This window comes from Hydra vulgaris, chromosome 02, assembly GCF_038396675.1.
Source record: "Hydra vulgaris chromosome 02, alternate assembly HydraT2T_AEP".
Lineage (NCBI taxonomy): Eukaryota > Metazoa > Cnidaria > Hydrozoa > Anthoathecata > Hydridae > Hydra > Hydra vulgaris.
The window spans coordinates 40,547,501-40,565,000 of NC_088921.1; the positions used below are offsets into that span (position 1 = coordinate 40,547,501).

General features: G+C 28.2%; 2 protein-coding genes across 12 annotated transcripts in view; one reads left to right on the forward strand and one right to left on the reverse strand.

Moving 5' to 3' along the window:
- The window catches only part of LOC136076939 (uncharacterized), a 15,840-nt gene extending 10,915 nt beyond the window's left edge, over window positions 1-4,925 (reverse strand). For 10 of the 11 annotated variants that reach the window (XM_065790910.1, XM_065790906.1, XM_065790911.1 and 7 more), the window contains exon 1: window positions 4,793-4,925. The gene's annotated coding sequence lies outside the window, so the exon portion shown is untranslated. Of the gene's footprint in view, window positions 1-608; window positions 704-4,792 lie in introns of all 11 variants that reach the window. The other variant, XM_065790912.1, reaches the window with a different exon arrangement.
- Window positions 4,926-11,414: 6,489 nt separating this feature from the next.
- Window positions 11,415-17,500, forward strand: part of LOC101241074 (peptidyl-prolyl cis-trans isomerase-like 1) — a 38,306-nt gene continuing 32,220 nt past the window's right edge. Inside the window, exon 1 of the mRNA XM_065790913.1 lies at window positions 11,415-11,557. Within this exon, the coding sequence (XP_065646985.1) occupies window positions 11,474-11,557 (84 nt within the window). The 5' untranslated portion in view covers window positions 11,415-11,473. The remainder of the gene's footprint in view (window positions 11,558-17,500) is intronic.

Consider the following 17,500-nt stretch of genomic DNA (forward strand, 5'->3'; position numbering starts at 1 on the left):
TATGCACACCACCAATAATAGATATTTTTGTAAAACAATTTTTTGATGTTTTTTATACTGTATACTAGTTTCACTAATATTATTAAATATAGACACATTTATTAGAATTAAGCATTTTTGAAATTAGGGTATGTTAAACCATCACCACCTTATCCACTACCAACTTTAATATACACCAATCATTGTTGTTGGGCTAGAAAATTATAGCAACTTTTTGTATTTAAAAAAAAAACACTCTGTATTGAAAGAAATATGCTTATTTTTAGGGTGAAGGTGGTGATTCAGCACCCCCTCTAGCTCCCAGGAAACACCAAATAGGTCGAGGCAGTTGTAACCCACTGTTACACCTATCTTTTGATACCAAGTAATAAGTATTTAGATAAGAATTGACAAAGTTATAGCAATTTAAGTGAAGAAAAATTTAATTTTGACCACAGTTTCTTCAACAAATCCAAATATCAAAAATTTGCTACTATGAACCTCATAACTTTTTGTAGAATTATTTGATTTTAATAATTTTTTCACCTTTAAAATACTGTATAAAAGTCTTTTACAATGATATATAACAATCTAGCCTATGATCAATTTAAATTTTCCAATCCACATACCTACTTGAGATTTTGAAAGTCAATAAATATAACTTCAGATATCGTACTTTTTCTTGTAAAAATTGACATTTTTGATTTTCAAAACATCTTTAAACCTAAAATAATGAATCACCTTTAAATCTCTAACTAAATATGGATCTAACACACTAAGGACCATTTGTGGAATTTTTTTATAAATGAAGTAAAAGAGAAAAATGAGTTTATCTCTGATGTTTTTGTGACTTTTTGACTAATTTTCAGAAAATTGGCAGCCATTTAAAAAAATCTTATTTTTTTATTTTCATATATATCTCAAGATATAATAAAAAATGGTAGGATGTATATAGGAGTTATAAAGACCTATGATCCATACACTTTATTTTCTTAAATCAAATTCAAGTTTAGTGCAAAATCTCTGTATCAATAGAAACCCCTCGCAAAAACTTTTGATATTGATTGGTCTATTAAAATTTTATAGTTGCTTTTTCATGGTTTCCACTTAATATGCCTGTAAGTTTGAAAACACGCGCAAACTGGCAATCGGGAGATTTTTGAACAAAAATTAACACCATGTGATTTTTTTTTTCTTGAACATATCTTAAGATAACAAATCATTCAAAATTGTTATTTTTTGGCAAGAAATATAAAAATGAGTTATCATGTTATATATCTTTACAAATTCGAGCGACAGTTTCTATCAAATTACAAACCTCAAAAATTAACTGTATAAAAACATTAACAATTACACATTAAATCATATTTATATAACCTTATAAACACATCAACAGTTTAAAATAATACCGTTTAACAAAAGCATTTTTTTATTATAAAAAACTAGTTTATAATGAAATAGCAATAAACGCCACAAAATTTAAGAAACTACTGAATTAGAAAGTACTGAATTCCTATTTGACAAGAAACGTATTTTATTAAGAATTTGATAAGTATATGATAAGAAGGTGAAAAATTTTTCACCTACTTATCAGCACGAAGTTAAAACTTTTAACTTCGCCTTATTATACTTCGTATTATAGATAATAGTTTGCTTTAATTTTAAACAAACAATAGTTCATTTAAAGTTAAATCTGCAATGGAGAAATAGTTTTTTTAATTTCTGCATGCAATCAAATGCACACGGCGTTAATTTTTGTTCAAAAATCTCCTGGTTGCCAGTTTGCGCGTGTTTTCACACTTACGGAAATCGTGTAAAAATAACAATAAAATTTTAATAGACCAATCAAAATCAAAAGTTTTTGCAAATGGATTCTATCGAAACAGAGATTTTGCGCTAAATTTGAATTTGATTTATAAGAAAATAAAGCGTATGGATCATTGGTTTATGTACCTCATCCAACTATTTTTTTAAATTATATCTAGAGATTATACTCTGACATTGATAACATAATATGAACTTGATATTTGCAGAAAAAAATATTACAAAAATTGGACAATCCAATTTTAATTATACTCCTGAATAAAGATTAACTATTAAAAAACTAAAAATCTTTATGTAAAATGATTTTTCAACTTAAAGTTTTGTAAAACACCAAAATTAAACAACCTCCATAAATAGTTTAAAAAAATTATAAAATATAAGTAATCTAATAAATAAAATAAAAGTTCTTCTTAGAAAATGCTGCTATGAAAATTATTTTAAATCGGCTTTTAGTTTAAAGGTTCTTTTAATTTCCTTCAATAAATTATCTAAGGAAGTTTAATGTAAAGCAAATGACATGGATATACTTTTAGGAAAAATTAAAGAAAAATGTTAACTTTCAAATGGAATCAGAAAATTCAATTACCACTGGTTCGAATACCTTGGTCTAACAAATGTAAAGAAAAATAATTTACTATCACTAATTATATGGAGCAGATATCACGTAAAGTGCTGCTGAAAAACGGTATTTTATCTTTCCCTGAAAAAAAAAAAAAGAAGGAAATATCTAATTTGTACGTATGTGTATTTACTGTATGCTAAGTTTAAAACCAGTTATCCTGATAGAAAGACTTTTTTTTCTCACTTTTGCTCAAATCATCCAAAATCGGGCATTATAGTGTGAGCATCTGGTACACATATGCATACCTACCATCAAAATGTTAAGTTATTAAGAATTATCAAAGATTTATCATGAACTTATTGATATACTTGTTTGTAGTAGGGCTAACAAGAATTGCATGATACATTGTTATCCTTTGTGTCCAAAAGATTTATATCAAGACATTATCTTTGTTTTATGGCATTTGTTACATATAGAACATTACGAAAAAAATTTCATAATAATATCTTTTAGGCATCTCAAGATTAACAATTTTTGTATGGGGCATCAAAAGTATTACATTATTTTGAAATTAAATTTTTATATAGAAGCTTTAATGTTTTTAGTGTTTTAGCTATCATTTTTAAATTTTTCTCCCTAAAATAATGTCCAATAAATAGAAAATCTTTCATTAAACATGAAGGTTGTTTAAAGTGAAGATCTTAAATGTGTAATGCAAACAAGTTTATATATTAGAACAGTACTTGAGATTCTAAAATCATAAAAATGCACACAAAAAAATATTTTTTTCATTATTAAATAACAATTTTTCTAAATTTTTTAATAAAACTTTCAATCCAAGTAAATCAGATTCAAGAAAGAATACTCCTGCAGTTTTTTTGTAATAAGGAATTTGTTATATATAGAACCATACGAAAAATTTTCAGGATCATACTTTTTAGACATTTCAAGATATACTTCTTTTTATATGGGGATTCAAAAAACTTATAAAAAATGTTAGGCCATTTTGAAACTGAATTTTCATAGAGAAGCTTTAATTTTTTAGTATTGAAGGTATCATTTTTGAGTTCCTCTCCCTAAAAAATAGTTAGGTACAAATTTTCAACACTATTGAGCAAGTATTTCATAAGTTAAAGTTAATTGTGTTATGTAATTAGCTTAAAAAATAAATGGTGTTGAAAAAATAATCAAAAAAGAGATTGGGACTGAGTATCAATATCTCTGAAACCCTAAGGAGGAGTTAGACACTAAAATTTGGAGGGAAGTTATTTTTTCATTAAAATAAGCCTGTATTCCAAAAATCATCAAAATCTGAGATGACATGGTGCCAAGCATAAATTGAATTGAGCTGGAATGACCTATCAATTTATCATTCATGTTCTATTTTCATTCAATTTGTAAATTCTATTTCATACATCTACACACCTGTAATTTGCATAGCTTGTTAAACAGCCTAACTTTAGATATGTTGTGGATTAAATAGCTGACCTTAACTTAATCTTAAACAAATAGAATAATTTAATCTGAAACCAATATAATAACTTAACCTTAAACCAATAGAACTATATACATCTACACCTTAATTTATTCAAAAAAAATAAATAAAAAGCGTAGCATTAAGAAAGGTGTCAGTTTATTGATATTTTTATAACAGGTAATATTTATAAAAACTAATAGAAATAGATTTTCATATTTTGAATATGCTCTTTTTTATGAAGGTTATATGAAAATATCTTGAAGTAATATAAATAAAATCCAAGTCTAAAAAAATATATTAATTAATTTGAGTAAATATAATTTCTGAAATTGAGATATAATCAAAATACAAAAGGATTTTCAGAAATAAAATGAAACCAAAAAGTTTGTTGCTTGTACATTCTTTTTGATATTTGCCAGCCCAAATTTTTTAATAAAAAGCCATTAAACTGAGCAGCTTTGCATGTCATTACATCTTTGATACCTATTTTGAAATTCACAATACTTACTTGGATTTTGGCTTTACTTAGATAACCTTAACAAAAACATTAAGGTTTTTAATAATCTGATACCTTGTTTCAGATTATTAAAAAATACTCATAACAAGTATATCTGATACTTTGTATCAGATTTTTATCAACTTTGAAAAACCAACTTGTTTTTGCTTTTGAACATGCAACATATAAATGGATATTAATGAATATAAATGAGAGAAACACAATTTTTCAAGATATACACCAACATTTGTTTAAAAATTATTAATATAAAAAATTTAAATCTGTAAAAATATAAAATTTGTGAACACTTCAGTTCATTACTTATATAATGTAAGAGCATTTTTTTTCTTCTCATAAAGCCTGATTACCTCAGCCAAATAAAATAAAAAGTAATATTTAGTGTGTTTAAATAACACGGTAATAACACGGTAATGTAGAATAAATATAAACTTACTTCGTAAAATGATTTGATTGCATTTCTCGGTTAAACACGGACAACACTGATGTGTAGCCAGACCCACATTGCAAGTTATGATATTTATAAACCTTTTTTCATACTGATTTTTATATTTACTATTATACCTGCTAATAAATATTATTTTTACAAAATATATTTTATCAACTATAAAAATTTGTAAATGTTAAGTGACAGATAAATAAAATTTTTTATCACATTTACATTTTAACATGCAAGATAAATTCTTAAAAGTAGTTTTTTTTAAATTAATTTTCTGAAAATTAGTCAAAAAGTCACATAGAAAAATCAGAGATAAACTCATTTATCTTTTACTTCATTTATAAAAAAACTCCACTAATGGTCCTTTGTGTGTTAGGTCCATATTTAGTTAGAGATTTTAAAGATAATTCATTATATTAGGTTTTAAGACGTTTTGAAAATCAAAAATGTCAATTTTTGCAAGAAAAAATAAGATATCTCAAGATATATTTATTGACTTTCAAAATCTCAAGTTAAAAAGAAAAATATTAATGCAAGTATCATTTTCAAATGTAAAATTGTGTGCATAGAAGAGGTAACATGGTGGTTTATCGAGCATCTTTTTGTAGACTTATTTATTATGATTTAAATAATACGAAGAATGTGTAAAAATACATATGTTCATCCATGAACAAAAAATATAACTTATATTTCATCATATTAACACATTAAAACATTCAATTTTTGACCAATTAAGCCATGAACCTTGGTTACTTAACTGCATTTTTTAGTGTAGACTAAACCAAACGTAAAAATATTCCAGTCTACATGACATTTAGTTTTAATAGTTGCGCGAACAATTCGCGCTGAAAGATTTTTGGCCAAAAATTAACCCCGTGGCAATACCATTTGATTTCTATATTCTTTCTTTTGTTTATCTGAAGCTTAAGAAGGAACTCTTAAAAAACCTCTAGAAACTTTAGAAAAAATTTAGAAGCTTTCTTGTACTAGCCCATTTGTTTGGTTCCTTATTTAAAAAAACGTGTAATGGGTCGTCCATAAATTACATCACGCAATTTTTTACCCCCTCCCCTTCCCCCCTCTTCACAAAATCGAAACACTTTAGTAGCAAGTTTTGTATGAGTCGTCTCAAAACCACTAATTACTCCCCCCTTCCTCTCACCATACACCGTGACGTAAATTATGGACGAACCCTAAACACATTTACAATAATTATTAAGAACTATTAAAATCACAAATCGCTTGACGTTACGGAACATTGCAGCATTTTTCCAAAATAGAATGATATATTTTTTTCCCTATATTATTCTTGAATAATTTGTTCATAGTAAAATATGACAAGTTTATTTGTTTTGTTGTGTATCCATATTTAATATTTAAATTTGAAGTATTTAAATTTGAAAATTAAAATTGAAATATTTAAATTAAAACAATATTTAAATTTGAACATTATAATCATTTATCATATAAAGATTGATGCAGTCAATATTCGTTTGGTCTAAGTGGTCCATTAGAAAATGCAACTGCGTGACGTCACTTTAGTCCCGACTCACCCACCCATCGCGTCACTTTTTATCACGTTTTTAAATAACCCACCCACCCGCTCTCAAACGTGGCGTAATTATGCAATCACCTTTAAAGTATAACATCCGGAAAACTAAAAGTTTTTTTTAGATGTACATTGGGTGCATAATAGGGTGGAGTGAATTTTAGCTTTTTTTACAATTCGTTTAGCCTGGGTGTGCAAAAGTTGTCTATTCATTTCAGAAATACTCTGGAAAAATATCAATGCTCTAGGAAATTATCTTGAGGTTCCTCAAGACCTTTAAAATTTTAATGGGTCCCTAATATTATGTAAAAAAAATTTTTTCAAAAGTATGTCATGTTGGGTCTCAAAAGAAGCAAAATTTTATAAAAGTTTCAAAAATAACAATTATTTTATAAAAAATTTATTATTTAAGATTTTTTTGAAATTATAATTAAAAAAAATAATCTTTTTTCATTTTTAGTTTAAAAGGTCATTTTTTCTGCAATAAAAACCTCAAGATAATTTCCTAGAGCATTGATATTTTTCAAGAGTATTTCTGAAATGAATAGACAACTTTTGCACACCCAGGCTAAACGAATTGTAAAAAAAACTAAAATTCACTCCACCCTAGTGCATAAAATAGAATCATGGAAAGATAATATTTTTTTAGATTTTATTTTCCCAGATATGTCAAATTGATTTTACGGCGCGATAATTATAAACGACTGCCATTTAAAAAACAAGCGTCACTATTGGCAGAAACTTACTTCAAGAAAATTAAACTATATCAAATATACTATTTTATATATATTATAGAAGTTTTTTATATGCATTTTATTCTATGCCAAATAAATATCTGATGAAATACATCGCTGAAGATGTATAAAAAAATGTGAAATATACATCTAAAGGGTTTATATATCTCAATAATGTTAATACTTATTTTTTAAAATTAAAATTTTTTTTTATTATTTTTTATAAAAAATATAAGATTCTTATATATGTATATTAATATATCTTATATATCTTAAATTTTAGTGAGATATTGTTTTTTTATTGGAGTCTAGTCTTCTGTTATATTTTATGTTGTTAAATTGGTTTTACATAATCGTAAAAGTTAATAATGATAAAGTGAATGACCAATTGTGGAATTCTTTGCCTTATTTCATTAATTCAGAATAACGATCTATTTTAAACAATAGTTGTTAATAGATAGACAAAGAGGCAGTTTCTCCATCTCATTTTTTTGTCGAACGCAATACAACAAAACAGAGTTTCTCAGATCTTCAAGCTTTATTGTGAGTAGTTTAATCTAAATAAAAAGATAGGTATTTTATAATTATAATTGTAAAATATGTATATATATTACAATCTAATTATTTAAATTATTTATCATATATTCTGATTTTATTTAAGTTTTTTTTAATTTAGAGTTTGTACCTAGCAGCTTTTCAAGTTTAATTAATGATGAAAAAAAAATCTGACCTTAAAAATATATTTTAAATATATTTTTAAGCTCGGAATAAATAAATAATAGTTTATAATAAAATAGATTCACAAAGTAAATTTAACTTTTCTGAAAACAGTATTTTAAATCAAAAAAATATAGAAAAAAACTTGTGATTGATGTGTTGTTTCTTCTTCATAAAAGTTTAATGTTAATATATAAGTTCATTAACCTTATTATTTGGCAACTAAATTTCTTTTTTAATTTATAATGAAATTTAAAAGAAAAATTTAAATACAAAAATGTTGTTTTTTATGATATTAAAAAAAAGGAACCGGCTAAAGCATATATTATCTGCCTTATTTTTTTCTTTTATTATGTTTGAATTGCTTGTAATCAATTAGAAAGTATTAGTCAGTGATTTACAAAAATTATATATAATTTTTGTAAATTAAAAATAGTAGAACTTTATGTCCTATATGATTATGTTAGGAAAAATGTTTATGCATGTGTATTGTAGAAGATGTTTATACAAGAATCTAAATTTGTAACAACGGAGCTGGATGATAAGACCAAGTCTTCTGCCAGCTCCAGTCAGAATTTTTCAAAAATTTATATTGTTATGTTGTAAATTATTGTAAAACTTAATTCAAAGGATGAAATAAATAACTAAATAAATAAAAAAATATATAAATTCAAATCAGCCTCCTCAAATTTTAAAACAAATTCCTATTTCAAATAATAATAGACTAAATCAAAGCTCTTCCAGTGAAAATATTTTTAACTCTTCTAAACGTGTGTTCTTAAAAAAAGCGGGTTTAAAAATTTCGAGCTAAAATTTTAAACAAAAATTTCAAAATAGCGAAATAGGAATTGAAATATAATTTGGTTCAACCCTCCGTACAGAAAAAAAAATTTCGACAATTATAGGAAAAGCTTTTTTAAAATTAATAAATAATAAATTTCCCTCCCACTACTAAATTGCACAAAGTTTTTAACAGAAGTACTAATAGAGTAAATTATAGCTCGTTGGTTTTTTTTTCCTTTCAAGAAATAGTATACATTTTAATGACTCACAACGTGAAACCTGCTTAGTTTTTGTGTTTAAGGTTAAGACTTTAGCATTTGGAATTAAAATGCACACGAAAAAAAAAAATTAAGTTTTAAATTTTATTATTTTAATTATTTATTCACCATTTTTAAGAAAAAAATTTGATTTAGTTGTAGTTGAATTAGACGGAACTGGACGTATTCTGTAAGCCCATGAACAGTCATGTCATCTAGTGATACTATCTCATGCTCAATTAAACGGAAAATGATACGTTGTGGTCATTATAATGGTAGCTGATCAAATTTTGCTTTGAAGAAGTCAACGCTGATAGCATTGCATCTGCAAACTGAAAAATCTTACTCTAAGCGAATAACCTTTGTTATTTGTTTTCTCCTCTACTTAGAAAAAACTAATTGCTGGTAAATCAAAAAACAATTCTTGAATGTTTTTAGAAGAAGAAAAGAGTTAATATAGGCTTATCACTGATGTGATTTCAAGGCTAGGTTAGGATAGTTGAAACTGTCGCGGCCAGAGATACGATAATGGATTTAACATGTCAGGTGCTTACAATGAAGCTCAAGCATTAATAAGGCAAAATTATTAAGAAGTTTTGTACGTTTTCCGTAACGCTCGTAGCCTGAATTTCGCTGGTGTGCACGCAGTTGGTTCAGGCATTGAAATCAAACTATTCTTTGAAAATGTCTAATTTTTGTCTTTATTTTTTAATGCAAGTTCTGCCCGATGGAAGATTCTCACTGAAGCGACAGGAATTTTACTGCATAGACTTACTTTGACAAGATGGAGCTCTCGTACCGACACAATCAAACCACTTGCCAAGAGGCCGAGAGAAATGTTGGCAGCTTTTAACCTGGATCTGACTAATGAGCAGCTCAAACAAGCTTAAAAAAATGGTTATCAACTTTTGAATTTGTATTGCTAATTACGATTTGGTACAAAACCCATACTTACCTTGACCACGTTAGTCATCTTCTAAAATCTGAAGCAATTACCAGTGATGACGAGCTTTGTTTGATTGGATAGCTGCTGGAAGATCTTAAACAAATAAGGAGCTCTTGGTTGCAAATTTTCTAAAAGACAGTCGCTGTAGTTGGACCACTAGGACTCGAAACTGAACACGCTACAAAAAAGATTTCGCTAAAATTTTATTGATTGACTTTTGGTTAATTGGTTTTAAAACTAAAATTTTGATTCATGTGTCAGTTTTAATTAATGAACCGTTTCTCAATTCAAAGAATTAATAATAAGACAAAAAAAAAACAAAAAACAATGAGCTGTATCATATCAAGAAGGTATAATAGAATGGAGGAAGAACGAAGCCAAAAATTGTTTAAAATTGTAGTACAGTCTTCGTTGTATAATTATTCTAGCGGCAAGTCAAAAAGTAACCGCCTTACTTGATACGTTAAATAATCGTTTTTTGAATACCTCAATACTAGGTATAAATATCAAAGTTTTAAACAATCTCTACTACTTGGTTAAATCTTATCTTTTGCTTCCCCGTTTAGCTATAGGTTTGTTGCATTCTTAAAAAACGTTTTTTCAGCAAGGAGCTTATTATCTCTACTGGATTTTATTTTATGTACTTGTATTTTTGCTGGACTTAAAAACAAATTGCTATATTCTAAAAATACCTTTTTGTAAATCCGACAAAAATGCTACCGATTCTTATCTAGACATTTGTTAACTCAATTCTAATCTAGAAATTTATTATTATTAGACGTTCAAAAAGCAAAACATGAAAAAATAACAGTAAACTAACTCTAAATATTATTTAGGAATTTTTAAAAGTTGTAATATATATATATATATATATATATATATATATATATATATATATATATATATATATATATATATATATATATCAACCCTCAGAAATAAGAATAACGAGGTCGGCAATAATTTGCCGACCTTATTATTCTTACTTCCGAGGTCTTTCAGAGGTCGGCATCATGTCGGCAAAAAAAAATTGATACAAAGGTCATAAACAAAGATACTTGATGCGAGGTCGGCAATTGTTTGCCGCTTTTATGGTCGGCCGACCTAATTTCGAATGTTGATATATATAAATATAATAATATATATATAAAGTAAAAGTGACATTTAATATAAGTAATATAATATACTTAATGATTTTAAATAGCATACCATATGTAGCCATGTTAAAATAAAATATCGTACTAATAGTACTATAATTATAGTTACAATTATAACTAAAATTACAGCATATTAGTAGTACAATTACAGCATATTAGTATTTTTTTATAATAAATACTAATATGCTGTAATTTACATTAGAATAGTAATAGTACTATTAATAATAGTACTACTATTATACTGTAAATTAAAGCGTATTAGTATTTATTATATGTAAATACTAATATTCTGTAATTATAGTACTACTAATATGCTGTAATTTAATCTATATAATCTCTCTCACGTGAGAGAGAGATTATATAGTGCTCTCTCTCACGAGTGAGAGAGACCATGTGTGATCACACACACACACACACACTCACACACACACACACACACACACACACACACACACACACACACACATATTTACATGCATATTTGAAAAATATGCATGTAGACTATTAATACTATTTATAAATATTTTTTATTCAAATGAAATTATTATTATTAAAGGCAAGTATGGCTATTCCTTCTGAAACATGGTGTCCACCAAAAGTTGAACTGAATACATCAATGGTCAGTTTAAGTACATTTATATATTGGTAAACTCGTTTTGTATAAATAGTAAATGTGTACTGATGTATCTAAATATATTATTAGGTAAATGTACCAATAATTTAGGAGAAAAAATTTCCATTTGACTGTTATACTTTTAAGATCGTTTGCCAATTATATAGTCTTAATAGTTAAAAGAACACTTCTAGCATACTGGCAGATTTTTCTTTGTATTTATTTCTTTATATATACAATCTTATCTTTTTTATCCGACCACCAATAAAAAGAAATGTCATTCTTAACCATTGTGTCTTTCTTATAACCATCAGCCACAACTTGCACCATTTCCCCTGGAAAATGGCTCCTTTTTACTTTACAAAAAGTTTCTTGATTTTTTAAAAAATTATTTTTCTCCTCTTCTCTTTCATAATATCTTCTTTCTTTCATTTTCAATGACTTTTTCTTGTTTCAGTCTTTTCACTACATTCTTTTTGTCCATAAGCTTTTGAAAATACAATTACTAAATTTTTTTAAGTTTTCTGATCCATTATTTGACCACCTTTGCAACTGACTACAGATGGACAGTAAACAGGTGATAAATAGCTTTTAATTAGTATCTAACATACCTTTTTCAAAATATAATCAATATTTAAAGTAAAAGGTACTTACCTTTTAAACTTGACCTTATTTGCAACTCCTTAACAAGTTGTAAAAAGTTAAAAAATTAGACATTATCACATTAACATTGACTGTCAGCCATCTTTGTTCAAAGATGCTAAATGTTTGAAGAAACCAAATGGCGAGAAGTAGTTTGTATTTAAAATTGTTGTACCAGAATAGTTATTTTAACAATTTTCCATCTAAATGGTCAACTACTGGCATATTTTCAATTACTTTCTCATTTACCTCAAAAGGTATAATTATATATATATATATATATATATATATATATATATATATATATATATATATATATATATGTATGTATATATTTATATATTTATCAGAGGCTATTCTAGGAAAATAATTTGGGTAAGGGTACCCCGTGGCAACGCCTGCTGTAAAGAAAACCAAATATTGTTAGCGCTGTCGAAAATGGTATAGAATAGCCCTTGCATACACATACACATATATATGTATATATATATATATATATATATATATATATACATATATATATATGTATATATATATAAATATATATATAAATATATATATATAAATATATATATAAATATATATATATATATATATAAATATATATATATATATGTATATATATATATATATATATATATATATATATATATATATATATATATATATATATATATATATATATGTATATAGCAAATAATTTAATATTGAATAAAATAAATGAAAAACGTGTTAAGCGCTAATCCTACAAAAAGTAATAGTCAATAGAATACTTTTAATAAAGCTATTTTTCTTACATAATACTTGTTAGTTTAAATATTTTCTATAAGAAAGTTGTTACATCAAATGTACGGTTTTTCTAATTTTTTTCTTCAGAGTTCTATTATTCTCATTAATTTTTATTATTCAGTAACTACAAGACAAACTAATTTTTACGTTTAATTCATAACAGAAAATTTAATAGCACTCAATTGCTTTTCGAGGATTTTCTCATCCATATAAACTCCAGATAACAAAATCAAACTATTTAGTTAAAAAAATTTATTAAAAAAAAATAATTTTGGAGTACAAGGAGTCCATCATTTTTTACCTCAGAGTTCCATTGATTTTTCGTGACTTAGGTCACAAAAAATCAATGGAACTCTACATCCCTAATTAGCAGTTACCGGGGTTGAAATTTAGCTGGGGCTGGGTTTGATAAAATATATCCAAGGCCGGGTTTGTGACCGGGGATGCATAAACGGTTATACATCCTAAAGAATATTTTTTTATTCAAAATTTATGTTATATTTTGTATATATATGCATATATAAACATCATTATGATCAACATGATGATGATGATGATGATGATGATGATGATGATGATGATGATGATGATGATGATGATGATGATGATGATCATCATCATCATCATCATCATCATCATCATCATCAGGCTTAAGCCTTCCTTATTTATGGTGTTTCTCTAATATAAACAATCAGATAATTTTTTTTTCTCAACTAAAGCTCATTCATACAATATGTAAAGCATTCTCTTCAAGTTTTCTTACTTCTATCACTACTATTTAATACTGAAGCTGCTATCTCTCTACATGCTGATACCTAAATCACTTTATTTTTCTCTAACAAACTTTGTTCATTACAACATTTTTTTCTAATCTGTCTACAGTTATGCCTTCTTTTCTTGACTTGTTAGAGTCACACATCCATCCTCTTTTGACAAATACTATATAATATTGCGCATGGATGGTGTCCCTGTTGGAGCCCTTTGTTACGGCTTAGGGTTTATTAATAGCAATGAGGCAATTGCTTGGACTATTAAATAGTGTACTGAGTATAATCTATGCTTTAAGTCAAGTTCTTTAAAAATTTAAAACGACCAAATTACCAAAAACTATTAAGCACAAAAAATGATTGTTCAGCTGTCTCATCTTGTGATCTTAGTGTTGATGGTTATCTTCCTTTAATTCGTAAAGACTCCAATAGTCACATGCTTGGCCTGGGCATCTACATTCGTAAGATTTCACCCATTTGTCGGGAAACTAGGATTGAATCCACAGACTATTCTTTTATGTGCTTTTGTTTAGCACCACTTCACTCTATTGCCTTTGTCTTTATTCTATATCGCTCTCCTTCATCTCAAGATTGCTCTCTTTTTGATGATATTTCTGATCAAATTGATCAAGCCCTTTCTTTTATCCATCAGCCAATATCATTGTTATTGGTGATTTTAATGCTCATCACACTGAATGGCTTGGCTCTAGTGTCAGTGACTCTGCTGGTGTTAAGGCCCTCAATTTTTGCCTTTCTCAATCTCTAACTGAAATAGGCAACTTTTCAACTCGATTTCCAGACAACTCGAATCATTCACCTTCTCTACTCGACCTATGTCTTGTTGCTGATCCTAGTCAGTGCTCAGTTTCTCCACATTCACCTTTAGATGCTTCTGAAAGGTTTTATTGTGCGTTAGACAGATGTGGAGAGGTTAGGGCTGTCCCCTTGACATTTCTGATGGAGTTTGGCATGCTGGTCTGCTCCATAAGCTTTCTTCTTGCGGTGTATCTGGTAGCATCTTTTGGATTGTTGAGTCCTTCCTTTCCAATCGTAGTATAGGAGTTGTCCTCGATGCACAGCACTCTTCTTCATATCCTGTCACTTCAGGGGTTCCTCAGGGTTTAATCCTTGGTCCTATACTCTTTTTAGTTTACATTGATGATCTTCCAGATATTATCACATCTAAGGTGGCATTGTTCGCTGATGACACTACCATTTATTCTTGACATGATAAGAAGCCAACACTCTCTGATTGCTTAGAGGGGGCATCTGAGCTTGAAAAGGATCTCACTTCTGCTACAGTATGGGGCTCACAGTGGCTGGTGAACTTTAATTCAGATAAAACTCAATTTTTTTTAACCAATCATTGCAATAATTTAGATCTTCTTACACATTGAAAACATAGTTGGACCTGCTCTTGCAGTCAACCTCCAACCATTATCACATTGTTGTAACATTGCTTCTTTTTCTCTTTTCTACAAATGCTATAATAGACACTGCTCTAAAGAGCTAGCGTCTCTTGTGCCATCTACTAAAATTCATTCTCTTGTTACTTGTCATTCAATTAAATCTCATCCTTTTTCTGTGACTGTTCCTAAGTGCTCCAAAAACTTTTATTCGTCTGGCTTTTTTCCTCGAACGTTGCTGACCTTGCTTTACAAATCTATTCTTTTTTGAACATTACTGACCTTGCTTTACAACTCTATTCTTTTTTTCTAGTAACTCCCAACTTAATAGTGGTTACTTGCAGTCTTGTTGGGAATGAATAAAAAAAAATCAAAATGAAAAAAAAAAGTGATGTCAGTTAATTTTGAACATAAAACTCACATTAATAAAAAATTATAAAATGACATGAATACAATACAACACATCACTAAACACCATACTTATTAAAAAAAGAGCAAAAGCAGAAAAAAATCAGAAATTCCTCAAAATGCTCTTTAATCTAGTCAGTTTTAGTTTTAATGTAATTAATGGCAAAATGTATACCTTTAGAAAATAAACATGCCTCAAAGAAAAAACTTGAATTGTGTAACTTTTTTTTTTCTGCAGCAACCTTCTTCAGCAAGGTTCGTAATTTGGATTACTTTGTCGAAAGCCTTAGATATGTCAAGAGCAATAGCCCTAGCCTTTCCTCCTCCATCCATTGCACAATAAAAATAGAGCGAAAGGATCGAAAACTGTATTGATTGTCTGACAGCAAGTTATTTGACTCAAGATGGGATGTGAGAAGTTTTTTCTAGTCAGCTTTAGGGTAGTAGTAAGTAGTGCGATGATAGGGTGAGTCCCAAAATGAAGTACAATATGTAAGATTTAAAGATATCATTGCATGATCAGAACTATCTAAGGGAGAAAAAGGAGAAACTGAACACAGGCTAGGATCAGAAGCCAGATATAAATCAAGGAGTGAAGGTAAATGATTAGGGTTGTCAGGAAAACAAGTCACAAAGTTAACTATCTGAGTAAGAGATTGAGAAATGCAAAAGTTATAGGCTTTAGTGCCAGCAGGGTCATTGGTGTTAGAGCCAAGCCATTCAGTGTGATGAGGATTAAAGTCACCAATAGCAACAATATTGGCAGAGGGGTAAAGAGGAGAGTATGGTCTATTTGATCAGAAATTATATCTAAAAGAGTGCAGTTTTGGGAGAAGGAGAACGAAAAAGAACAAAGAGAAAGGTGATAGAGTTGAGAGGTGCTAAGCGGAAACACATAAAGGAATGATCAAAGGGTTTGAACCTGATTTCATGACAAATAGGTGAATTGATGCGTATGTATACCTTTAAATCAAGCATGTGGCTATTGGAGTCTTTGCAAATCAAAGAATAGTACTCATCAACATTGAGAACAGAAGAAGAAATAGAAAAATTTAAGTTAGTCTCATTAAGAGCAAGCAAGTCTGGGGAATTTTGGGAGAGGTAAGATTCAACTGATGAAAGGTTGCTTTGCAGACCACAAATATTAGTAAATGATATATTAAAACAATTAGGTGGTGAAGATGGTTTTTTATGTTTAATATTTTGATTTACTTTCGGCATAATTTAAGTTTAAAGAAAACTTGACTCATTTATAGATAGAGCATGGCCTTCCATGCAATGAGCTATGCAACTTTCTCAATTCTATTAATTAACCCTAAGTCATAACACAGGGCTCCTTATGTAGTCTTGACAATGTGCAATAAAAGTCTTAACAGAGACACCATCCATGCGCAAAAAGGCACTGTTAATACTCTGATATTTTCCAGGTGTTGATGGAATCAACCCCTCTGAGAGCTACCACAGAGTTCGGGAAACCTTACTACCAGCTGACCTCAGAACCATTAAACTGAGTTTTAGAGCTGTACCCTCATTAGGAGATAATAGGAAGAGTTGCATCCACTATCAAGGAGGTACAAGCAAAAACCTATAATAAAAGTTAAGAAGATCCGGTTTGTTTCTCCTAGCCTTTGCCTGAAAAACACACTCTACTAGGCAGCAGGGCATAGACGAGATGATACTGGATTACATAATACCAGTAGTAGGGTGATCGTGATGATCGTGAACCTGAACTGACCTGGATTGACTCCGCTGTATAAAGATTGTTGCTTTAGATTTTTCATAAGATCAAGATCTTTTGAATTTTTCAAATGAGTTTATATTTAAACTGAGTTTATTCAAAATCAGTTTATGTTAAAACAAAAAATTAAAGTTTTCAGAAAGAAAATTTAGATTAAAATAAATAAACAAAAAATGAATTAAGTCTAAATACCTGAACT